Here is a 26,293-nt window from a genome sequence, read left to right as displayed (position 1 = left end):
TATCAGACTAATTATCTTGCGATAAATTTTTGTTTGGTAATTTTTAGACCGATAACATGGTAAATAAAGCTGAACAGCTACAAACATTTATAAAATTTAAAATCAGTTGAGCACCTACCTGTTAAATGTTTCATAGGTGATGTGTAGTTCTACCCTCTGCAAAACAGAGAAGAGCTGCTTCAAGAAGAAACCGCTCTATCCTCTGCAGGCAAAGAAGAACTACCCTGCCCCCCCCCCCAAAAAACTCATTTCTTTTAACCCCATACCAATATGAGGGCAATATCACCCAAGTCATCCAGAGGCATACATTTTTAACTTATGGTTCAATTTTTAACCAAACTAATTTTGGAAAAGTTATCTAAATTAATGTCATGTCTGAAGTTTTATGAAGTGAAAATATCAGATATATGTTTTAGTTTTAAAGTAATGCACTAATTTTTAATGTTTTAGTGTTGACATGCTGTGTCCAGGTGCATTATGGGTATCTCAGTACGTTCACAACATGAGAAATCCATTTGAAACACTCTGATCAGGCTCTACGGACAACAGCATTAAACTCTAGTAAAGCCTAAAACTCTCATAAATATATTCTCTGGTTTATATATGTTGTTATTGTGTCTGCGTTTATTAAATTGCACGCATCTTAAATGTAGCAGACACGGATTATCTGGAATTTTGTTTTGGCAAGTTTTCAAGGTCTCTACTGCCATCTACTGGCCAGTAGTGTTGATGGCAATATTGGCCCTGATGCTGGGCTGATATATTTTCAATCACTGTACTCGGTTCAGCTGAAACTGTATCACAGACCCGCACGGTGTAAAAGATCAGAGCACACGATTTATGTTCTCACACACATTGTACGTTCAAAAACCACACGTCGAACTCGTGTTTCCAGAAGCAAAGCGTAAACAGAAGGTTTTTTTTCAAACTTAATTTACAAAAACTCTCATTGGGAGTAGGGAACCCGGGAGAGATCACTTAAAGTGATTTTTTTTTCCTGGCCATGATAAATTGTGCACACGTTTTCCTTTAATTGATCCCACAAATTAATAAAACGTGCTCTCAAATTAATAAAATGTGTGCACGTTTTCCTGGCCGTAATAATTTGTGCACACATTTTCCTTTAATTGAACCCTCGAAGTAATAAAACATGCGCACGTTTTCCTTTCGTTCAAAATTAACTTCATAATATGACCTAAATTGTCATCCTCACGACAGGGAGACACTTCGCCCTCAGCATCCTTTTTAATGTGCTTAAACTCCAGATGATGTCATGCTGGGCAGCTGGAGTTCTCTGTATGTCCTTGTGTGCCCAAACCATGATGCTACACTCTGACCAGATCCATTTCTAATGGGGAAATGTATTACACTGTCTCCTGGTTTGTTGGCGAATAGCCAACATTTATGTGTCAAGACAATATTGAGTGCACGTTATACAAATTGTGGCCACGTTTAAGTAGATTGTGTCCTTGTTTTACTCAAATGATGCTTAAAATGTGCGCACAATATCATAAAACGTGTGCAGAATATAATAAAACATGCTCACAACATCATAAAACATGCGCACAATATAATAAAACATGCCCACATGCAAAACATTTTGCGATGACACTTCCAGAGCTCCGTAAAAATGCCTGTTTTTACAAATAAAAAAATGGAATATTTTACGAAAGCACATTTATCTGTAAACACCAACACACGACACACGTCACATTAACGTGTTGGTATACATAATGAATGACTGAACCAATCAGTGTTTAGCCGAGGCGCATTTTACCCAGAATCCTTTGCGATCTGTGTTTGTTACAAAACTTCATATTTAGTGCATTATTCAACATTAAAAGATATATGTTATAGTTTAACTTTGTACAAACCCTTACCAAAAAGTAGTATATGCAAGTATGTTTCAAGTATACTTCTAGTTTACTTTTTATATACTTATCAGTACTATTTTTTGGTAAGGGAATGACAGAGTTGACATTAATGGAGTTATTCTATCAGTATTCATTTTATTTATACACCAAACCATAACTCAGCATTGCTTTATTTTCCAAGACCTCCGCCTGAGGTGTCAAGTGTACTTAAGTACACTTTTTAGGTATCTATACGTTACTCCATTACTTATTTTTCTGCCTACTTCTGACTTCTACTCATTACATTTTCACACAAGTATCTATCTGTACTTTCTATTCCTTACATTTTTTACATTCGTTACTTTTGGCTTCAGTTTAATGTTTATATATATATTTCACGTCATGTGCGCCTGTAATCAACTATTCTGCAGCACGGCTTTGCTGTGAACCGTGAACCAATCGAAGCAGTGGTTCGCAGATTGAAGCAATGCTACGACCATTGCTTCGTTTATTCTTTCTTTCTTTCGCTTAATTTTCCCCCGCTAAAACCCTAAAGAGCATACTTATGTGAGTATTATTTACCTTTTCTATGTTAAACTGACCTGTTATGGTCTTCTGAAACAGTTGATGGATGTATTTTATAACTTAAAAACGGGAGCGATGCTAACGCGTTAGCATGTCTATGGCATTTTCAATGTTAAAACTTAGCATTAAGCAATTGCAGCAATCATCACGTTCGGGTGCATTTGTTTTCAAATTGTAATATTTCTTAAATTTATTTTTGTTTATATATTAATAATCTAATGATTATTATATACAATTCTAGAGAAAGAGGCAAAAAGAACCTGAATAGAAACACAACAGAAAATATAAAAGCAACTAACAATGAACATACGTAAATAAATACATACATAAATAAATGAGTGTTTCCTGTGAACACCTAGTGACTCTCACACCTCCACTTCATCCCTGTCTTATTTAATGAGTTTGTTTTGGTCAAACCATATTTTCATTGTGTTAATTTCTTCAATGATTTTCTCCAGAACTATCTGCCAAACTAGAAAACTGCTGCATCCTAGTAAGAGCAGAATACTACTGGAATGAATTTGAATAAGGAAAGTTGTGTTTTTTGTTTTTTTTTTCCCCCTTCACTAAATGGATGCTGCACTCACTGCAATTTATTGTCTGGAATAGTCCCAGATTGCATTTCAGAGCTTCTAGAATTGAAACATTTCCATGCAGGTGATGTTGGGGGTAATTTTGGGTTTTGGGTCTTGGGCCACATGTAGAACGAATCAGTTTTTAAATTAAGCTTTCAATTCATATAGTGGCATCTACCTTTTTTTTTTTTTTAAAGGTTACTTTATACTTTTATACTTTAAGTAGGTTTTGGAGCACATACTTTTTCACTTTTACTTGAGTAAAGAGGTCAAGCTGATACTTCAACTTTTACCAGAGTGTTTTTAAACTGCAGTATCTACACTTCTACTTAAGTAACAAATGTGTGTACTTTTGACACCACTGCCTGACGGGAGCATTGTTATTGGGTAGAGAGCTGAGCTTTGTGGTTCCTCTCAGCTGGCTTCTGTGGTGGAAGCCATGTAGTAAACAAGAGCTTTTTCCAGAGGGCAGGATGTTCAAAGACAGAAGTGCAGGCTCATTGTTTGGGTCTGTTGTCGCTTTTGATGCTACCAGAAGTGATTGTGGTGTTAAAACTCAAATTCAGCCTGTCAGTAGTTGCAAATGTACCAGAGACAATACTGGAACTTATCGGTTATCAGTTATCTGTAACTTACGATACATTTTTGGGTGGTTAATTGTTCTATCTTTATCAAAGATAACTTGTCAGTTATCTGATTATCTGTTATCAAAGTTAATTTTTTTGGTTATCTGTGCCCACCACTGGGCCCAACACATGGGCTTCACAATTAATTTGGAGACAACTCGCACATAACTGCTTGCCTTTATCTTTCACTCGTTACTCTCTATTTCATGTTGTACATGGTTTTCAACCGTCTTTGTTTACCCTTACAAACTTAAACTCACATGTGCACTCAGCCTTGTCCCTCGTCCCTCCCTGCCAGTGAACCTGGGAGCGGGCCCGTTGGGCCCTCCAATGAGCTTCAGCCATCTATAAAGTTGCAGCTGACATGAAGAGATCCACAGCGCCTGTCTACACCCTGGGCCAGAAGGTCTGGCTTTCCACGCATCACCTGCCCATCCAGGGACTGCTCAGAATACTTGCTCCCAGGTTTGGTGGTCCATTCCCCATTTCCAAGATTATTAATCCAGTTTCTGTTTGTTTACATTTACCAAGGTCCATGAGAATTCATCTCACATTCCATGTGGGATGAACTCCCGTAAACTCCAGCAAAAAAGGTTTTGCTGGAGTTTAATGTGTATGACCCACAAATGTCGGACTGACATACCTGTTGACTATGTATATGAAATCTATATATTAAAAGCCAAGTGGCCATGTATGCGTGCTTGTGTATGCCTCCGATCATAGAGAAATTGGGGAGAGCTGACATTTGTTTTCTCATGCACTCCAGCTCTTTGAAAAGACTTTATGTACAGCCTCCAAGAAACCAGACAGAGAAAGATTTTACTCAAGAGTTTGGTACCATTGGATGTAGTGTATGTTTGCAGCTCGTTCTAGTTGAAGAGGAACAGAAGATTTTGCTGTAGTAACCCCAATAAGCTCAGTAGATTCTGTTGCATGAAGACAAGTCTGTAGTTCATCATTGTTGTTGCTATTATTATATGACATCTTGCGGCAGGGGTTAAGGCTGAAGTTAGAGAGGTGGGGCTATGACATCATCATTTCACAAAAGTTGTGTATTGGTTGTAAACACGGAAATGCAAAGGCAAAGATTAAGATTTATCCACTCAAAATGTAGCTCTGAAAGCACTTGTTCCCTGTGGATGGAATGCCAATATGATACAAAATCTTTGTGGATACACCTAAACTCATCTCCATGTGGATAGGCCCTAAATCAGAGAAAGGTTTGGTTGCAGGTGGATGATTCATTTTAAGTAGTAGGTTCAGATGGCTAGCTCTCACTCATTGCCAGATGTTAGGTCTTCTCTTTTTGCTTTCATTCTTACATTTTCTTCAAGATTCCTTTTCTTCTCATGCACCAACTTTGCTTCCCTTTCTTGACCACCAATCTTGCCTGCTGTTATTGTGTTGCTATGTGTGTGTGTATTTTAACTTTGCTATCGACAGACCAAAAAGGCAATGTGGACCTTCCATCTCCACCCTGTGGGCTCACCAGCCACAGGGGGAACCACTGGTGTCGGGTGCACTGTCCCATGGGTGATAGTGAAAGTCAAGGGTCTCAGTGGACCAGACCTAGATGGCAGGGGCTAGCTCTGGGGATGTGGAACATCTCCTCACTGTGGGGGAAGGAGCCAGAGCAATATTAGATAGATCTGTTGGGCCTCATCTCCATGCACAGCCTCAGCTCCAGAACCATTCTCCTTGATAGGGGTTGGACCTTATTAATCTCTGGAGTTGCCCAGGGTTTGAGGTGCCGGGCGAGTGCGGGGATACTCACAAGTCCCCGGCTGAGCGCCGCTATGTTGGAGTTTACCCCGGTAGATGAGAAGGTTGCCTCCCTTTGCCTTCGGATGGTGGTGGTGGTGGTAGGGGGGGTTCTGACTGTTGTTTGTGTGTATGCACCGAACAGCATTTTGGAGTATTCGGCCTTTTGGGATGAATGAATGGACTGAATGGAGTCCAATATGGGGCTCCAGGGAGGACTCCATTGTTATGCTGGGGGAACTCAACGCACACACGGGCAATGACAGAGACACCTGGGAGGAACAGCCTCCCTGATCTAAACCCGAATGGTCGTTTGTTATTGGACTACTGTGCTAGTCATGGACTGTCCATAACAAACACCATGTTCGAACATAAGGATGCTCATAAGTGTATGTACATGGTACCAGAGCACTGTAGGGTGAAGATCGACGATCGATTTTGTGATCGTATCATCTGATCTGAGGCTGCATGTTCTAGACACTCGGGTGAAGAGAGGGGCAGAGCTGTCAACTGATCACCATCTGGTGGTGAGTTGAATCAGAGGGTGGGGGAGGACTTTGGACACAACTGGTAAGCCCAAACTCTTAGTGCTGGTGAACTGGGAACGTCTGGAGAAGCACACTGTCGGATAGATCTTCAACTCACTCCTCCAGCAGAGCTTTTCTAGTATCCCTGTAGAGGTTGGGGCATTGTTCAAAGCTTCCATTGATAAAGCTGCAGCAAAGAGCTGTAGCCTCTAGGTCTTAGGTGCCTCAAGGGGCAGCAACCTTCAAACACCGTGGTGGACACTGGTGGTCAGGGAAGCTGTTCCACTGAAGAAGGATTCCTTCCGGGATATGTTATCTCCGAGGACTCCGGAGCCAGTTGCAAGGTACTGACAGGCCAGAAGGGTGGCAGCCTCTGCTGTGGGGGAGGCAAAGCAGCAGGTGTGGGAGGAGTTCAGAGCCACCATGGAAAAGGACTTTTGGTCAGCACCAAGGTGCTTCTGGTGGACAGTGAGGCACCTCAGGAGGGGAAAATGGGGAGCAATCCAAGCTGTCCACAGTAAGGATGGGACTCTGTTGATCTCAACTGAGGATGCAAGCCGCAACTGGAAGGACCACTTTGAGGAACTCCTGTATCAGATCAGAGCACCCTCTATAGTAGGGGCAGAGCTCCACAACTCCACAGTTCCAACTCCACAGTGGCAAGGCCCCTAGGGGTTGATGAGATCTGTCCAGAAATGCTGAAGGCTCTAGGTGTGGAAGGACTGTCTTTGATGAGATGTCTCTTCAACATTGCATTGAGGTCTGGAAAAGTGTCTAAGGAGTGGCAAACTGGGGTGGTGGTCCCCATATTTAAAAACGGGGAACAGACAGTGTGTTCCAATTACAGGGGTATTACACTACTCAGCCTCCCTGGGAAAGTCCACTCCAAGGTCCTAGAAAGGAGGGTTCGGCTAATAGTAAAACCTCTGATTGAAGAGGAACAATGCGGGTTCTGTCCTGGTCATGGAACAACCGACCAGCTCTTCACTCTCACAAGGATCCTGGAGGGTGCCTGGTAGTATGCCCATCCAGTCCACGTGTGTTTTGTAGACTTGAAGAAGGCAAATGATTGGGTGCCCAGGGAAATACTGTGGGAGGTGCTGCGAGAGTATGGAGTGAGGGTGTCTCTTCTCAGGGCCATCCAATCTCTGTACTCACAAAGCGAGAGCTGTGTTCAGGTGCTCAGCAGTAAGCCAGACCTGTTTCCGGGGGCGGGGGGGGGGGGGGGGGGGGCAGTTTGGTGAGCTCAGGGTCACATCACTGCTTTTGTGCAGATGATGTGGTCCTGTTGGCTTCATTGGCCGGTGACCTCCAACACTCACTGGATTGATTCGCAGCTGAGTGTGAAGCAGGTGGGATGAGGATCAACACCTCTAAATCTGAGGCCATGGTTCTCAGCAGGAAACTCCGGGTAGGGAATGCATTCGCTCTATGGTACTGTTGCAACAAAAATGGAGCTGAGCCAATAGGCAAAACTCTGGTCTACTGGTCAATCTTATTTCCCTCTCTCACCTATGGTCATGAGGGTTGGGTCAAAAAACTTTTTTTTAATTAAACAAAAAGAAAAGAAAAAGAAATCACATGTCCATAATTATTCACACCTTTTGCTCATAACTTTGTTAATGCACTTTTGGCAGCAGGCAATTACAGCCTCAACTCTTCTTGAATATGATGCCACAAGCTTGGCACACCTATCTTTGGACAGGGTTGTCCATTCCTCTTTGCAGCACCTCTCAATTTCCATCAGTAGCATATCCAAGCAACTGAATTTACCCCAGGTGCACTCCTTTTAAGTGGTAGAATCATCTAAAGGATGATGAGTGAAAACAGGACACACCTCAGCTTAATTTTGAGCTTCATTGCAAATTCTGTGAATACTTATGTACGTGTGATTTCTTATTGTTTTATTTTTAATAAATTTGTAAAAATCTCAGAAAAGCTTTTTGTCATTATGGGTATTGTGTGTAGTATTTAGAGGGAAAAAATTTAATCCATTTTGGCACATGGCTGGAACTTTAAAAAAGTCAACGCTGTGAATACTTTCTGGATGCACTGTAAATGCACTCAAATATTGGACAATAGCCACAGACGGAAGCCACTCCTTAGTAAAAGGCACATGGCAGATTGAACTGTTCGGCATGAATGCCAGACATCATGTTTGGAGGAAAGCAGGCACCACCCTACAATGAAGCATGGTTGTGGCAGCATCATCCTGTGGGGATGTTTGTCAGTGGCAGGAACTAGGAGACTAATCAAGATTAGTCAAGTGAACGATGAATGCAGCAATGTACGGAGACATTCTGGATAAAAACCTCCTCCAGAGTGCTTGACCCTAAGCACACAGCCAAGATATCAAAGGAGTGGCTTAAAGATAACTCTGTGAATGTCTCTGAGTGGCCCAGCTAAAGCCCAGACCTGAATCCGATTGAACATCTTTGGAGAAATCTGAAAATGGCTGTGCAATGATGGGCCCCATCCAACCTGGTGGAGCTTGAGAGGTGTTGCAAAGAGGAAAGGGCAAAACTGCCAAAGATAGGTGCCCCAAGCTTGTGGCATTACAATCAAGAATCGATGGATGGATGGATGGATGGATGGATGGATGAGATTTATTGTTATTGTCATTACAAGTGAAACAACGAGATTATGTCCACACTCAATTTGCCACAGACAAGATACAGCAATAAATCCACAATTATTACTTGTTTACTGTAATAATGGCACACATCAGAATTAAGACAACACATATACATTTGACATTTCTTATGTGCACTAAACTTGAAACAGTCTGTTTTCCAAATTGAGGCGATGTCAGTGTGTGGTAGCTGCAGCAACATGTAGTTGTGCTGCTGCCAGCTTGGGGGGAACGGAGATCTGCCCCAGCTAAAACTGTGCAGCCCCCGTAGGGGGAAAGGAGTGGCATGAGCGGGAGCCAGAATGGGGTGCGTAATGGGGCAAGAGGTGGGGTAGGGGGAGGTGGAGGATGCTTTCAGTCTCTGTCCATGTGTGAATCAGTTTCTGTCCGTGTGTACTGGAGTTAGAGAAGATAAGGAGGCAGCCGAATGATCACCAAGGCCGTAGAAATTCGTCTGGAGGAAAACAATGGGGCATTTTGTCCTTCAGAGGCTGATAAGCCTGCCATGTTTATGGTTGAGTAGTGAAAAACACTTTTATAGCGTCACATGAACAACCAGAACCGAATTATGAGTATTCCTTGGTCTCCGACATCTTCCTTTGCAAGGTGTGCATTTGCTCTGAGATGTTCATTTTGCATCTGAGTTCAAGGGATAATGCAATCTGAGAATGTATCGCCTTGCCCAGCTCATTAATCATGACGGAGAGGTGAGGGGTCGTGGTTCTGGTGGCAGTCATCTTGCCAATTTTCCGGTAGGTCAGGGCAGCACATAAGCCAATAAGTACCAGCCCTCCTACCATGAAACCAAATATAAATAAATCCTCAAAGTCTTCCACAGAGAATGGCTGAAAGCATGCGACCTGCCACGTCTCCTAGGCGCCAAGAACATAGCCCGCAGGCTAGGTTCCATCTGGGCATGCAGGGTCCCCCGGCCCTGATCTCCTTGTTGAAAAAATGGTGTCAATAGTGTTCAGAGACCAGCTGATCAGTTCCATGGTTAATCCAATATAGTTTGAAAAATTCATAGTCTGGTAAAGTAGGGGACTTGAAGGTTGGAGCAGAGATAGAGGAGAGAGGATGAGATGTGACCACCCTCGCCGGAGTCCCAAGTTGATTTGAGGCTGAGACGACTTGAGGCTGTGATGTCTGCCAAAGGTGCATCAACAAAGCATTGAGCAAAGGTTGTGAATACTTCAATCAATCAATCAATTTTTTATATAGCGCCAAATCACAACAAACAGTTGCCCCAAGGCACTTTATATTGTAAGGCAAGGCCATACAATAATTATGTAAAACCCCAACGGTCAAAACGACCCCCTGTGAGCAAGCACTTGGCTACAGTGGGAAGGAAAAACTCCCTTTTAACAGGAAGAAACCTCCAGCAGAACCAGGCTCAGGGAGGGGCAGTCTTCTGCTGGGACTGGTTGGGGCTGAGGGAGAGAACCAGGAAAAAGACATGCTGTGGAGGGGAGCAGAGATCGATCACTAATGATTAAATGCAGAGTGGTGCATACAGAGCAAAAAGAGAAAATAGAGAGGGTGTCTGTCTCCCTGATCTGAATTGGGAGCTGGTTCCACAGGAGAGGAGCCTGAAAGCTGAAGGCTCTGCCTCCCATTCTACTCTTACAAACCCTAGGAACTACAAGTAAGCCTGCAGTATGAGAGCGAAGCGCTCTATTGGGGTGATATGGTACTACGAGGTCCCTAAGATAAGATGGGACCTGATTATTCAAACCCTTATAAGTAAGAAGAAGAATATTAAATTCTATTCTAGAATTAACAGGAAGCCAATGAAGAGAGGCCAATATGGGTGAGATATGCTCTCTCCTTCTAGTCCCCGTTAGTACTCTAGCTGCAGCATTTTAAATTAACTGAAGGCTTTTTAGGGAACTTTTAGGACAACCTGATAATAATGAATTACAATAGTCCAGCCTAGAGGAAATAAATGCATGAATTAGTTTTTCAGCATCACTCTGAGACAAGACCTTTCTGATTATAGAGATATTGCGTAAATGCAAAAAAGCAGTCCTACATATTTGTTTAATATGCGCTTTGAATGACATATCCTGATCAAAAATGACTCCAAGATTTCTCACAGTATTACTAGAGGTCAGGGTAATGCCATCCAGAGTAAGGATCTGGTTAGACACCATGTTTCTAAGATTTGTGGGGCCAAGTACAATAACTTCAGTTTTATCTGAGTTTAAAAGCAGGAAATTAGAGGTCATCCATGTCTTTATGTCTGTAAGACAATCCTGCAGTTTAGCTAATTGGTGTGTGTCCTCTGGCTTCATGGATAGATAAAGCTGGGTATCATCTGCGTAACAATGAAAATTTAAGCAATACCGTCTAATAATACTGCCTAAGGGAAGCATGTATAAAGTGAATAATATTGGTCCTAGCACAGAACCTTGTGGAACTCCATAATTAACTTTAGTCTGTGAAGAAGATTCTCCATTTACATGAAAATTGTAATCTATTAGACAAATATGATTCAAACCACCGCAGCGCAGTGCCTTTAATACCTATGGCATGCTCTAATCTGTAATAAAATTTTATGGTCAACAGTATCAAAAGCAGCACTGAGGTCTAACAGAACAAGCACAGAGATGAGTCCACTGTCCGAGGCCATAAGAAGATCATTTGTAACCTTCACTAATGCTGTTTCTGTACAATGATGAATTCTAAAACCTGACTGAAACTCTTCAAATAGACCATTCCTCTGCAGATGATCAGTTAGCTGTTTTACAACTACCCTTTCAAGAATTTTTGAGAGAAAAGGAAGGTTGGAGATTGGCCTATAATTAGCTAAGATAGCTGGGTCAAGTGATGGCTTTTTAAGTAATGGTTTAATTACTGCCACCTTAAAAGCCTGTGGTACATAGCCAACTAACAAAGATAGATTGGTCATACTTAAGATCGAAGCATTAAATAATGGTAGGGCTTCCTTGAGCAGCCTGGTAGGAATGGGGTCTAATAAACATGTTGATGGTTTGGATGAAGTAACTAAAGAAAATAACTCAGACAGAACAATCGGAGAGAAAGAGTCTAACCAAATACCGGCATCACTGAAAGCAGCCAAAGATAACGATACATCTTTGGGATGGTTATGAGTAATTTTTTCTCTAATAGTTAAAATTTTGTTAGCAAAGAAAGTCATGAAGTCATTACTAGTTAAAGTTAATGGAATACTCAGCTCAATAGAGCTCTGACTCTTTGTCAGCCTGGCTACAGTGCTGAAAAGAAACCTGGGGTTGTTCTTATTTTCTTCAATTAGTAATGAGTAGAAAGATGTCCTAGCTTTACGGAGGGCTTTTTTTATAGAGCAACAGACTCTTTTTCCAGGCTAAGTGAAGATCTTCTAAATTAGTGAGACGCCATTTCCTCTCCAACTTACGGGTTGTCTGCTTTAAGCTACGAGTTTGTGAGTTATACCACGGAGTCAGGCACTTCTGATTTAAAGCTCTCTTTTTCAGAGGAGCTACAGCATCCAAAGTTGTCTTCAATGAGGATGTAAAACTATTGACGAGATACTCTATCTCACTTACAGAGTTTAGGTAGCTACTCTGCACTGTGTTGGTATATGGCATTAGAGAACATAAAGAAGGAATCATATCCTTAAACCTAGTTACAGCGCTTTCTGAAAGACTTCTAGTGTAATGAAACGTATTCCCCACTGCTGGGTAGTCCATCAGAGTAAATGTAAATGTTATTAAGAAATGATCAGACAGAAGGGAGTTTTCAGGGAATACTGTTAAGTCTTCTATTTCCATACCATAAGTCAGAACAAGATCTAAGATATGATTAAAGTGGTGGGTGGACTCATTTACTTTTTGAGCAAAGCCAATAGAGTCTAATAATAGATTAAATGCAGTGTTGAGGCTGTCATTCTCAGCATCTGTGTGGATGTTAAAATTGCCCACTATAATTATCTTATCTGAGCTAAGCACTAAGTCAGACAAAAGGTCTGAAAATTCACAGAGAAACTCACAGTAACGACCAGGTGGACGATAGATAATAACAAATAAAACTGGCTTTTGGGACTTCCAATTTGGATGGACAAGACTAAGAGTCAAGCTTTCAAATGAATTAAAGCTCTGTCTGGGTTTTTGATGAATTAATAAGCTGGAATGGAAGATTGCTGCTAATCCTCCGCCCCGGCCTGTGCTACGAGCGTTCTGACAGTTAGTGTGACTCGGGGGTGTTGACTCATTTAAACTAACATATTCATCCTGCTGTAACCAGGTTTCTGTAAGGCAGAATAAATCAATATGTTGATCAATTATTATATCATTTACCAACAGGGACTTAGAAGAGAGAGACCTAATGTTTAATAGACCACATTTAACTGTTTTAGTCTGTGGTGCAGTTGAAGGTGCTATATTATTTTTTCTTTTTGAATTTTTATGCTTAAATAGATTTTTGCTGGTTATTGGTGGTCTGGGAGCAGACACCGTCTCTACGGGGATGGGGTAATGAGGGGATGGCAGGGGGAGAGAAGCTGCAGAGAGGTGTGTAAGACTACAACTCTGCTTCCTGGTCCCAACCCTGGATAGTCACGGTTTGGAGGATTTAAGAAAATTGGCCAGATTTCTAGAAATGAGAGCTGCTCCATCCAAAGTGGGATGGATGCCGTCTCTCCTAACAAGACCAGGTTTTCCCCAGAAGCTTTGCCAATTATCTATGAAGCCCACCTCATTTTTTGGACACCAGTCAGACAGCCAGCAATTCAAGGAGAACATGCGGCTAAACATGTCACTCCCGGTCCGATTGGGGAGGGGCCCAGAGAAAACTACAGAGTCCGACATTGTTTTTGCAAAGTTACACACCGATTTAATGTTAATTTTAGTGACCTCCGATTGGCGTAACCGGGTGTCATTACTGCCGACGTGAATTACAATCTTACCAAATTTACGCTTAGCCTTAGCCAGCAGTTTCAAATTTCCTTCAATGTCGCCTGCTCTGGCCCCCGGAAGACAATTGACTATGGTTGCTGGTGTCGCTAACTTCACATTTCTCAAAACAGAGTCGCCAATAACCAGAGTTTGTTCCTCGGCGGGTGTGTCGTCGAGTGGGGAAAAACGGTTAGAAATGTGAACGGGTTGGCGGTGTACACGGGGCTTCTGTTTAGAACTACGCTTCCTCCTCACAGTCACCCAGTCGGCCTTCTTTCCCGGCTGCTCGGGTTCTGCCAGGGGGTAACTAACGGCGGCTAAGCTACCTTGGTCCGCACCGACTACAGGGGCCTGGCTAGCTGTAGAATTTTCGACGGTGCAGAGCCGAGTCTACAATTTGCCCAGCCTGGCCTCCAAAGCTATGAATAAGCTACACTTATTACAAGTACCGTTACTGCTAAAGGAGGCCGAGGAATAACTAAACATTTCACACCCAGAGCAGAAAAGTGCGGGAGAGACAGGAGAAGCCGCCATGCTAAATCGGCTAAGAGCTAGTAGCTATGCTAAGCTAGCGGATTCCTAAAAACACGCAAAGTGAATAATGTGTAAATAATTTAGAGGTGATTCAGCAGAAGGAGTGCTTTAGTTAAGGCACGTAAAGATTACACTGGGAAACAAATCGTAATCTAGATAACTAGATCAATCTAACTGCACAGATTAAACAGCTAACAGATACAGAAAAACACCGCTGTGCTCCGGAACAGGAAGTGATACAATATCGCAGTGAGAGCCAACTTATGTATACTTATACTTATGTATACTGTATGTGATTTCTTAGTTTTAAATTTTTAATAAATTTGCCAAACTTTCTACAAAACTATTTTCATGTTGTCATTATGGGGTGTTGTGAGTAGCATTTTGAGGGGAAAAAATAATTGACTCCATTTTGTAATACGTCTGTAATATAACAAAATGTGGAAAAAGTGAAGCGCTGTGAATAAGGTGCACTATATGAATGGGGATGTCAGTCAAAGGATGACTTGCATCATACAATACAATTATTTGGAGAATGTTCTTACAGCTCCATATTGTAAGTATGAAACCAGATTGTGTCCTACATATATCTGCTGTGGAGATCAATTGGTATGTATTGTATAATAGCAATATAGTAGCGAGTTGCACAAGAAGTTGAACAGTAAGAAAGGAGAAAAGCACTTGTTCTGATTGGCCAGAAAAAGGGACCATGTTGGAAAGGATGTGTAGCAGGGTAGGGTGGTAAAGAATGCAGATGGTAATGTGCTGACAAGTGAAGAGATTGTATTGAGAAGGTGCAGGGAATATTTTAAGGCCCAGAAAATAAGAGAGAGAAATGATGAGAGATGATGTGCAGAGAGTAAATCGGGAAGTGCACGAGATTAGTAAGGATGAAGTGAGGGCAGTTATGAAGCGGACAACAGTGGAAAGACAGCTGGTCCAGATGACTTTCCAGCGGGAGGCATGGAAATGTCTAGGAGAGATGGCAATGGAGTTTTGAACCAGATTGTTTAATACAATCTTGCCTGAAGAGTAGAGTCAAAGTTTGTTGGTTCCTATTTTTAAGAACAAGGGTGATGCGCAGAACTGCAGTCACTACAGAGTCATAAAGTTGATCAGCTACAGCATGAAGTTATGGGAAAGAGTAGTAGCAGCTAGACTTAGAAAACAGGTGAAGATCTGTGAGCACCAATATGGTTTAATGTAGGGCAGGGGTGAGCAACTTGTTCCAGAAAGGGGCAAGAGGGTGCAGGATTTCTTTGTAGCCACTGACTCCACCAGGTGATTTCACTGATTAACTGATTCCATCTGCTCAAAGTGATATTAATCAGTAAAATCACCTGGTAGAGTAAGTGACTGCAAGGAAAACCTGCACCCTCTTGGCCCTTTCTGGAACAAGCTGCCCACCCCTGATGTAGAGAAAGAGCACCACAGATACAATGTTTGCTCTGAGAGTGCTGATAGAGAAGAATAGAGAAGGCCAGAAGGATTTACATTGTGTGTTTGTGGATTCAGAGAAAGCTTATAACAAGGTGCCAAGAGAACAGCTGTGGTATTGTATGAGGAGGTCTGGTGTGGCAGAGAAGTATTTGAGGGTGGTGCAGGACATGTACAAGGACAGTGTGACAGCAGCGAAATGCACAGTTGGAATGATAGATTCATTCAGAGTGGAGGTGGGATTAAACCATGGATCAGTCCTTTCTTATTTCGCAATGCTGATGGACAGGTTGACTGATGAGAGCAGACAGGAGTCTCCATGGACTATGATGTTTGCTGATGACATTGTGATCTGTAGTGAGAGTAGAAATTGGGTTGAGACTAGCCTGGAGATGTGGAGATACACTGGAGAGAAGGGAATGAAAGTTGGTAGGAGCAAGAGTGAGTATGTGTGTGATGACAGCAGCGAAATGCACAGTTGGAATGATAGATTCATTCAGAGTGGAGGTGGGATTAAACCATGGATCAGTCCTTTCTTATTTCGCAATGCTGATGGACAGGTTGACTGATGAGAGCAGACAGGAGTCTCCATGGACTATGATGTTTGCTGATGACATTGTGATCTGTAGTGAGAGTAGAAATTGGGTTGAGACTAGCCTGGAGATGTGGAGATACACTGGAGAGAAGGGAATGAAAGTTGGTAGGAGCAAGAGTGAGTATGTGTGTGAATAAGAGGGAGCCCAGTGGAATAGTGTGGTTGCAAGGAGTAGAGGTGGTGAAAGTACTAGGGTCAACTGTCCAAAATAATGGCAAGTGTGGTAGGGAGGTGAAGAAGAGAGTACAGGCAGGGTGGAGTGGATGGAGAAAGGTGGCAGGAGTGATTTGTGACCAAAGAATATCTGCAAGAGCAGCTATGCTATATGGTTTAGAGACAGTGGCACTAACAAAAAGACACAAAGCAGAGCTGGAGATAGCAGAGCTGAAGATGTTGCAGTCCTCTTTGGGAGTGATGAGGATGGACAGGTAGGAATGAACATATTAGAAGGACAGCTCAGGTGGGACGGTTTGGTGACAAAGTCAGAGAAGCGAGATTGAGATTGTTTGGACATGTGCAGAAGAGTACGGTATATAGAGAGAAGGATCAATCAATCAATCAATCAATTTTTTTTTTATATAGCGCCAAATCACAACAAACAGTTGCCCCAAGGCGCTTTATATTGTAAGGCAAGGCCACACATAAGGATGCTGAGGATGGAGCCACCAGGCAGGAGGAGAAGAGGGATGCCAAAGAGGAAGTTTATGGATGTGCTGAGGGAGGATATGCAGGTGGTTGGTGTGACAGAGAAAGTTTGCAGAGGAGAGGGTGAGATGGAAACGATTGATCCGCTAACAGGAGCAGCCGAGAGAAAAAGAAAAAAGAAGACGAAGAAGAAGTTGTATAGTAGCTATGTTAGTATTTCCTATTAATGTTGCAATTTCACATTTCAAAAGATCAATCAATCAATCAATCAATTTTTTTTTATATAGCGCCAAATCACAACAAACAGTTGCCCCAAGGCGCTCTATATTGTAAGGCAAGGCCATACAATAATTATGTAAAACCCCAACGGTCAAAACGACCCCCTGTGAGCAAGCACTTGGCTACAGTGGGAAGGAAAAACTCCCTTTTAACAGGAAGAAACCTCCAGCAGAACCAGGCTCAGGGAGGGGCAGTCTTCTGCTGGGACTGGTTGGGGCTGAGGGAGAGAACCAGGAAAAAGACATGCTGTGGAGGGGAGCAGAGATCGATCACTAATGATTAAATGCAGAGTGGTGCATACAGAGCAAAAAGAAAAAGAAACAGTGCATCATGGGAACCCCCCAGCAGTCTACGTCTATAGCAGCATAACTAAGGGATGGTTCAGGGTCACCTGATCCAGCCCTAACTATAAGCTTTAGCAAAAAGGAAAGTTTTAAGCCTAATCTTAAAAGTAGAGAGGGTGTCTGTCTCCCTGATCTGAATTGGGAGCTGGTTCCACAGGAGAGGAGCCTGAAAGCTGAAGGCTCTGCCTCCCATTCTACTCTTACAAACCCTAGGAACTACAAGTAAGCCTGCAGTCTGAGAGCGAAGCGCTCTATTGGGGTAATATGGTACTACGAGGTCCCTAAGATAAGATGGGACCCGATTATTCAAAACCTTATAAGTAAGAAGAAGAATTTTAAATTCTATTCTAGAATTAACAGGAAGCCAATGAAGAGAGGCCAATATGGGTGAGATATGCTCTCTCCTTCTAGTCCCCGTCAGTACTCTAGCTGCAGCATTTTGAATTAACTGAAGGCTTTTTAGGGAACTTTTAGGACAACCTGATAATAATGAATTACAATAGTCCAGCCTAGAGGAAATAAATGCATGAATTAGTTTTTCAGCATCACTCTGAGACAAGACCTTTCTGATTTTAGAGATATTGCGTAAATGCAAAAAAGCAGTCCTACATATTTGTTTAATATGCGCTTTGAATGACATATCCTGATCAAAAATGACTCCAAGATTTCTCACAGTATTACTAGAGGTCAGGGTAATGCCATCCAGAGTAAGGATCTGGTTAGACACCATGTTTCTAAGATTTGTGGGGCCAAGTACAATAACTTCAGTTTTATCTGAGTTTAAAAGCAGGAAATTAGAGGTCATCCATGTCTTTATGTCTGTAAGACAATCCTGCAGTTTAGCTAATTGGTGTGTGTCCTCTGGCTTCATGGATAGATAAAGCTGGGTATCATCTGCGTAACAATGAAAATTTAAGCAATACCGTCTAATAATACTGCCTAAGGGAAGCATGTATAAAGTGAATAATATTGGTCCTAGCACAGAACCTTGTGGAACTCCATAATTAACTTTAGTCTGTGAAGAAGATTCCCCATTTACATGAACAAATTGTAATCTATTAGACAAATATGATTCAAACCACCGCAGCGCAGTGCCTTTAATACCTATGGCATGCTCTAATCTCTGTAATAAAATTTTATGGTCAACAGTATCAAAAGCAGCACTGAGATCTAACAGAACAAGCACAGAGATGAGTCCACTGTCCGAGGCCATAAGAAGATCATTTGTAACCTTCACTAATGCTGTTTCTGTACTATGATGAATTCTAAAACCTGACTGAAACTCTTCAAATAGACCATTCCTCTGCAGATGATCAGTTAGCTGTTTTACAACTACCCTTTCAAGAATTTTTGAGAGAAAAGGAAGGTTGGAGATTGGCCTATAATTAGCTAAGATAGCTGGGTCAAGTGATGGCTTTTTAAGTAATGGTTTAATTACTGCCACCTTAAAAGCCTGTGGTACATAGCCAACTAACAAAGATAGATTGATCATATTTAAGATCGAAGCATTAAATAATGGTAGGGCTTCCTTGAGCAGCCTGGTAGGAATGGGGTCTAATAAACATGTTGATGGTTTGGATGAAGTAACTAATGAGAATAACTCAGACAGAACAATCGGAGAGAAAGAGTCTAACCAAATACCGGCATCACTGAAAGCAGCCAAAGATAACGATACGTCTTTGGGATGGTTATGAGTAATTTTTTCTCTAATAGTTAAAATTTTGTTAGCAAAGAAAGTCATGAAGTCATTACTAGTTAAAGTTAATGGAATACTCAGCTCAATAGAGCTCTGACTCTTTGTCAGCCTGGCTACAGTGCTGAAAAGAAACCTGGGGTTGTTCTTATTTTCTTCAATTAGTGATGAGTAGAAAGATGTCCTAGCTTTACGAAGGGCTTTTTTATAGAGCAACAGACTCTTTTTCCAGGCTAAGTGAAGATCTTCTAAATTAGTGAGACGCCATTTCCTCTCCAACTTACGGGTTATCTGCTTTAAGCTACGAGTTTGTGAGTTATACCACGGAGTCAGACACTTCTGATTTAAAGCTCTCTTTTTCAGAGGAGCTACAGCATCCAAAGTTGTCTTCAATGAGGATGTAAAACTATTGACGAGATACTCTATCTCCCTTACAGAGTTTAGGTAGCTACTCTGCACTGTGTTGGTATATGGCATTAGAGAACATAAAGAAGGAATCATATCCTTAAACCTAGTTACAGCGCTTTCTGAAAGACTTCTAGTGTAATGAAACTTATTCCCCACTGCTGGGTAGTCCATCAGAGTAAATGTAAATGTTATTAAGAAATGATCAGACAGAAGGGAGTTATCAGGGAATACTGTTAAGTCTTCTATTTCCATACCATAAGTCAGAACAAGATCTAAGATATGATTAAAGTGGTGGGTGGACTCATTTACTTTTTGAGCAAAGCCAATAGAGTCTAATAATAGATTAAAGATGAGTTCTGAGTTCTGACCGGTCGAGGCTGATCAGTGCGTGTATGTCTCCTGTAATTTGATTTATGGTGAAAATGGAGCCTGCTCCTTCTCCTGACAGGGTATACTTCACCACATTGTCTCCATGGTCAAAGTCTGTATGAAGCTCAACAGAGAAGATACACAAAATTTTAGGTTGCAGTGTTGAGGAATGTGTAATATGTAGAAAAGCAGTCAGAGCACATACTTCCAAAGAACACAAACTCAAATTTGCATTGAGACTAAGATGTGAAGTTTAATTGGTGAGTGGTCTCTAATTGACATTGTTCTCAACGTGTAATTACCAGACAGCCTCTGGCCTGATTTGTTGTCTCTTTGAGGGCTGCATCAACCAAAGAATGAAAAAAAGACAACAGTACTGCACACATGACTTTGCAAAAGTTGTGAGTGACGAGTTGTTGGACCCTGTTTCAACATCCAGGCCAGCACCACTAGACATGGTGTTCTAATACCGACATTATTGCTAAGGAGATTAATGATGGTTTCAGACAGAAGTGTTTGGCAAAGCCATTATGCCTTTGCAGGACTACAAAGGTCTTTAGGGACCTGGTACTCCCTGTCTTACTATATGGTTATGACTTTTGGATACTAAGAAGTGACATAAGACAGTAAATGGGTGTCTAGGTTCCTTTAGGGGACTTATTCTTGCTAAGTAACTACTGGCTTGATTCAACGATGTGGAGAAACACTTGCATTGTGATGGGGGTATCTTCTTCTTCATCTTCTCTAACATTTTGGCCTTGGGGTGCAGTTCTGTGGGCATGAACCAGCATACAGGTACCTAAGTTTTAAGGACACCAGCATCTGTAATGGCCAAGGAACCTTTCATGTTTTACTTGGGTGCGACAAATGGATGGCTACTTTTGAGAGGTGGGTGTGGATTGGATGTTTGTATGAGTGGTTGCCGGATGTGTTGACATGACAGCACCGCATGCTCCCAGACCTGAACTGAAATGGTGATAACCATGTGGCAGTGAACCTTTGCATATTGTCGATTAAGTGATTTCATCACATTGTAAATTTTGATATGCAAATTTGCCCTGCTTCTTGAGTTAAAACATTCACCATAGACAAAATTCAACATGAGATATAAGCATAAATTTGTGAAATTTGAATGGGAAAATGTAATGTATGTTTACCTTTCCAACATACTGTGGTTCAGCTCCCATGTTTCCCAAAAGTTGTTTCAAGCCATTTTATTCTGCTTTTGTTTCAACAAGTAGTGGAACTATCTCCTCCTTGGACATATTTTATCATGGGGAGTTCTCAAAAGTTAGAGATTTTGTGCAGCGGCTTTTGGTCGTTTATCTCGGCTTAGCTGGAAGAGCGGTTACCTTAGCATTTAGCACCGACACAAAGCCCAGCCTCCTCTGTGCTACGGACGGCAGAAGTTTCTAACTTTACTCGCTGGTAGCAGCTTCACCCACACTGTCAGCTGGAACTGTCAATTAACTGGTTTGTTTGATATCGACACCCACAAAATGTCTATTCTAGGGTTAAAGAAGAAACAACCCAAAACTTTCAAAGTCAAAGTTATCACCATGGATGCTGAAGTCGAGTTTAGCTGCGAGGTGAAGTGGAAAGGGAAAGACCTCTTTGACCTGGTTTGTCGCACTGTTGGTTTAAGGGAGACTTGGTTCTTTGGACTCAGATATACAGTAAAAGACACCTATGCCTGGCTGAAGCCAGAGAAACGGGTTTTGGACCAGGAGGTTCCCAGGGACCCTCCCATAACGTTTCATTTTCTGGCAAAGTTCTTCCCAGAAAAGGTGGAAGAATTGGTCCAAGAAATTACTCAGCATCTTTTCTTCTTACAGGTGAAAAAGCAGATATTGGATGAAGAGATTTTCCCTGAAGCCTCTGTTCTCCTTGCATCATATGCTGTTCAAGCAAAGTATGGGGATTATGACCCAAATTTTCACAAGCCAGGCTTCTTGGCACAAGATGAGCTTCTGCCTAAAAGAGTACTCATGCAGTACCAAATGACAGCAGATATGTGGGAGGAGAAGATCACAGCTTGGTATGCAGAGCACAGAGGCATCGCCAGGGATGAAGCTGAGATGGAATACCTGAAGATTGCCCAGGACCTTGAAATGTATGGCGTGAGCTACTTTGCTATTACTCAAAATAAAAGGGGCACAGACCTTTACTTGGAGTTGATGCTCAAGGTCTTCATATCTACAGCCCCAACAGCAAACTCAACCCTAACAAGTCCTTTCCTTGGAGTGGCATCCGCAACATTTCCTACAGTGAGAAAGAGTTCACAATCAAACCTCTGGACAAGAAGAAAGATGTTTTCAAGTTCTACTCCTCTCAGCTGCGTGTCAGTAAACTGATCCTGCAGTTATGCATTGGTAATCATGATCTTTTCATGAGGAGGAGGAAGGTGGACTCCATTGAAGTGCAGTAGATGAAGGCTCAGGCTAAAGAGGAGAAGGCTCGGAAGAAGATGCAGCGTCAAATCCTGGCACGGGAGAAACAGATGAGGGAGGAAGCTGAACGAGCAAAAGAGGAGATGGAGCGAAGACTTTTTCAATTGCAGGATGAAGTACGGCTAGCCAATGAGGCACTGCTGTGATCTGAGGAGACTGCAGACCTGCTGGCAGAAAAGGCCCAGATTGCTGAGGAGGAGGCTAAACTGTTGGCCCACAAGGCCGCAGAGGCTGAGCAGGAGAGGCAGAGGTTAGAGGTCACTGCTATGAAGACCAAGGAGGAAAAAAGGCTGATGGAGCAGAAGATGAGGGAGGCAGAGCAGCTGGCTGTCAAACTGGTGGAGCAGTCTGAAAGGAGGTTAAAGGAGGCAGATCACTTAAAACAAGACCTGACTGAGGCAAAGGATGCTGAGCGCAGAGCCAAACAGAAACTACTGGAGATCACCAAGACAACATACCCAGTGCAGCTCCATCCAGAGATTAGAGTTGTGTTTGTGTTGGCGACCCTCCTGTCCTGTGCGCCAATTGCATTTCTTGTGTATTCGTCCGTGACTTGTTCTGTGAATTGTTCTGTAATTTATGTTTCGTAGCATGGCCCTAGCAGAGGGTCACCCCTTTGAGTCTGGTCTGCTTGAGGTTTCTTCCTCAGAGGGAGTTTTTCCTTACCACTGTTGCTCTGAGGGTTGGTAAGGTTAGACCTTACCTGTGTGAAGCGCTTTGAGGCAACTCTGTTGTGATTTGGCGCTATATAAATGAAAATAAATTGAAATTGAAATGTGCTCTTCAAGGACGAAAAATTGGTTCCACACCCATCCTCTTCTCATTCGGTGAATCCTCAATGTTCTGTGTCTCTGAACCCTCATTTCACTCTCTGAGACTGACGTGTCCCTCAATCCTGTCCTTAAATGGTTATTTCTCATCCATCTCTTCATTGCTTTCACACTGCCAGTCTTTCTGCGCGGGAGCTGAATCTCTGAAGGGAACTGGATGCTGTAGTCCAACAGCAAACACAGGCCCACCAGCAACAAAATGATGCAATCCCTTGTAACCATCAGGGCTTCTTTCTAAAAAGCCTGACTTAACAGGAGCCTATGTCCAGACTGAAAATAAAATTTCATCCAAACATGAACATAAACATGTTTTAATTTCGGTATGAACATATGTGAAAAAGGAAGCTCTGTTAATGTTCTGTACAAGCTGCTGATGAGTCTTTGCTGTAGACTGGCTGAGGGGCCTTTGTCCTGGCTGGGTGATGTCCACTTTGATTCCTTAAATTACCTGGAGATAAAAAAAAAAAAAAAGTAAATGGTAATAGTACAAGACACCGTGAAAAGTTTGGACCCCCTGATCTACAAACACTTAACTCCTTAATCTTGATCTGATGCTCAACGCCATACCATTTTGAATGAAGGTGAGGACAGGCAACATTTTCTCATGCCGTATCCACTATTCTGTGTAGGCTGTGTGAATAATGATTTTAAACCACCCAGGCAGTCCAGAGGTCTATCCCAACTTCCCAAAAGTAGCTTTATCTGTGCTACATCCAGGTGATACAGTGTGGACCTCTACAAGCACATCTATCCTCAAGTCTCATGCCTCTATACGTTTTCTCCAGACATCTCTTGACATCATAGCTTGACCTCCCAGAGACACGAATGCTCAGGAAGATACAAAAAGCCTGGATTTTTTTCTTGATCCAGGACAATGGCAAACTCTGTGTCCTCACTCCATGACAAGTGGTGTACTCAAGCCATCTATTGATTCAAGATCACAGCACAAATGAAGAGCTGACCAAGAAGACTGGGCCAATGTCCTCAGACCCATTATGGAGGGAAGACATAGCATAATTACAACAAGACTAATAAGGAAAAGGGGGTGTTCACAATAATAGTAGGGTGGCATTCAGTCAGTGAGTTTGTCAGTTTTGTGGAACAAACAGGTGTGAATCAGGTGTCCCCTATGTAAGGATGAAGCCAGCACCTGTTGAACATGCTTTTCTCTTTGAAAGCCTGAGGAAAATGGGACGTTCAAGACATTGTTCAGAAGAACAGTGTAGTTTGATTAAAAAGTTGATTGGAGAGGGGAAAACTTATATGCAGGTGCAAAAAATTATAGGCTGTTCATCTACAATGATCTCCAATGATTTAAAATGGACAAAAAAAAAACAAAACAGAGATGCGTGGAAGAAAACGGAAAACAACCATTAAAATGGATAGAAGAATAACCAGAATGGCAAAGGCTTACCCAATGATCAGCTCCAGGGTGATCAAAGACAGTCTGGAGTTACCTGTAAATGCTGTGACAGTTAGAAGACACCTGTGTGAAGCTAATTTATTTGCAAGAATCCCCCGCAAAGACCCTCTGTTAAATAAAAGATGTGCAGAAGAGGTTACAATTTGCCAAAGAACACATCAACTGGCCTCAAGAGAAATGGAGGAATATTTTGTGGACTGATGAGAGTAAAATTGTTCTTTTTGGGTCCAAGGGCCGCAGAAAGTTTGTCAGACGACCCCCAAACTCTGAATTCAAGCCACAGTTCACAGTGAAGACAGTGAAGCATGGTGGTGCAAGCATCATGATGTGGGCATGTTTCTCCTACTATGGTGTTGGGCCTATATATCGCATACCAGGTGTCACAGACTGAGCTGTGACGCTTACGCAGTCAATGGCGTGCAGGCAGCAATTAGCCGGCATTTAACAACTATGCTGCACTGATACCGACTGTGTTTCACTCTTCATCTATCCGTATGTACTGTTTTCATTTCCCTGGTTCATTATTCACCGTCATTAATCACCATTGCCATAACTTTTATCTAGCATTGTGACTAAGAGTGCAGGGAAAGGCCTACCGGCATTTCTTATGTTGCAATGTGTTCATTTCCACCACGTTTCAAAACGTGCATCTTATACTGTCATTCATTATCAAATTTTTTCTGTTTTAGTGATCCTTAAAACACTTGTAAAACATTTCTGTAACAGTTTAAGCTTATTCACCAAAGTCACCAGCATGCAGGTACTTCCTTGTTTGGGGCAAACCGAGTGAATGTTCCATTCACTGTAAATACAGGGGTTCCTGCGGTTTGGCGGAGCAAACTATTTTAGATAGGGGTGTTTTTATCTGGTGATGTTTAGATTCCATTTTATTATGCTTAGAAGGGGTTTTTGGTTAAAGGAAATGGTGTTGGGTGTTTATGTATTTTGTTTGTATTTCTTTGGGTTGTTATTTTGTGCTTATGTTATTGTTATTTAGTTGATTGATTTATTTTGTGAATGGAGCTTACCTGTGGGAGGGGCTGTTACTCTGTAAAGGGCTCAGAGCCTCAGTTGTGAGGAGGGCGTCGGAGGAGAAGGTTGTGTCTTAGTGAGTGTGTATGTAAGTAGTGGTCCAGAGTCTTTGATAGATATAGTCTGGCACTCTTGCTTATTTGTTTCTTTTTGCTCATTTTTGGGGTGCACTGTAAATATTTGCACTCTTAGAAAATAGGAAAAGAAGAAAAATAAAAGAAAAGCTTTTAGTTGAGAAAACTGTCTCTTGTCCACTCCGTCACCGGTCATCCTGCTACACCAGGTATCATGGATCAGTTTGGATATGTCAAAATACTTGAAGAGGTCATGTTGCCTCATGCTGAAGAGGACATGCCCTTGAAATGGGTGTTTCAACAAGACAATGACCCCAAGCACAAGAGTAAACGAGCAAAATCTTGGTTCCAAACCAACAAAATTAATGCGTAGCAGATGTGAAGAAATCATGAAAAGCTTCATTATACAACTAAATACTAGTTTAGTGATTCACAGGATTGCTAAAAAAGCAGTTTGTACATAATAGTTTTGAGTTTGTAGCGTCAACAGCAGATGCTACTATTATTGTGAACACCCCCCTTTTCTACTTTTTTTACTAATAGCCCAATTTCATAGCCTTAAGAGTGTGCATATCACAAATGCTTGGTCTTGTTGGATTTGTGAGAATCTATTGAATCTACTGGTACCTTGTTTCCCATGTAACAATAAGAAATATACTCAAAACCTGGATTAATCTTTTTAGTCACATAGCACTACTATTATTCTGAACACTACTCTATCTATCT

General features: G+C 42.0%; 1 protein-coding gene and 1 pseudogene across 1 annotated transcript in view; one reads left to right on the top strand and one right to left on the bottom strand.

Annotated features, from left to right (window-relative positions):
• The window catches only part of LOC117522403 (cadherin-12-like), a 137,533-nt gene extending 114,273 nt beyond the window's left edge, over nt 1-23,260 (bottom strand). The window contains 3 exon segments of the mRNA XM_034183796.1: nt 19,758-19,882; nt 20,916-20,945; nt 22,985-23,260. Coding sequence (XP_034039687.1) covers nt 19,758-19,882; nt 20,916-20,945; nt 22,985-23,260 — 431 coding nt within the window.
• On the top strand, nt 20,959-22,828 carry LOC117521573 (annotated as a pseudogene).
• Nucleotides 23,261-26,293: the final 3,033 nt, after the last annotated feature.

This window comes from Thalassophryne amazonica, chromosome 12 (genome assembly GCF_902500255.1).
Source record: "Thalassophryne amazonica chromosome 12, fThaAma1.1, whole genome shotgun sequence".
NCBI lineage: Eukaryota > Metazoa > Chordata > Actinopteri > Batrachoidiformes > Batrachoididae > Thalassophryne > Thalassophryne amazonica.
This window is presented reverse-complemented; position numbering and strand designations above follow the sequence as displayed.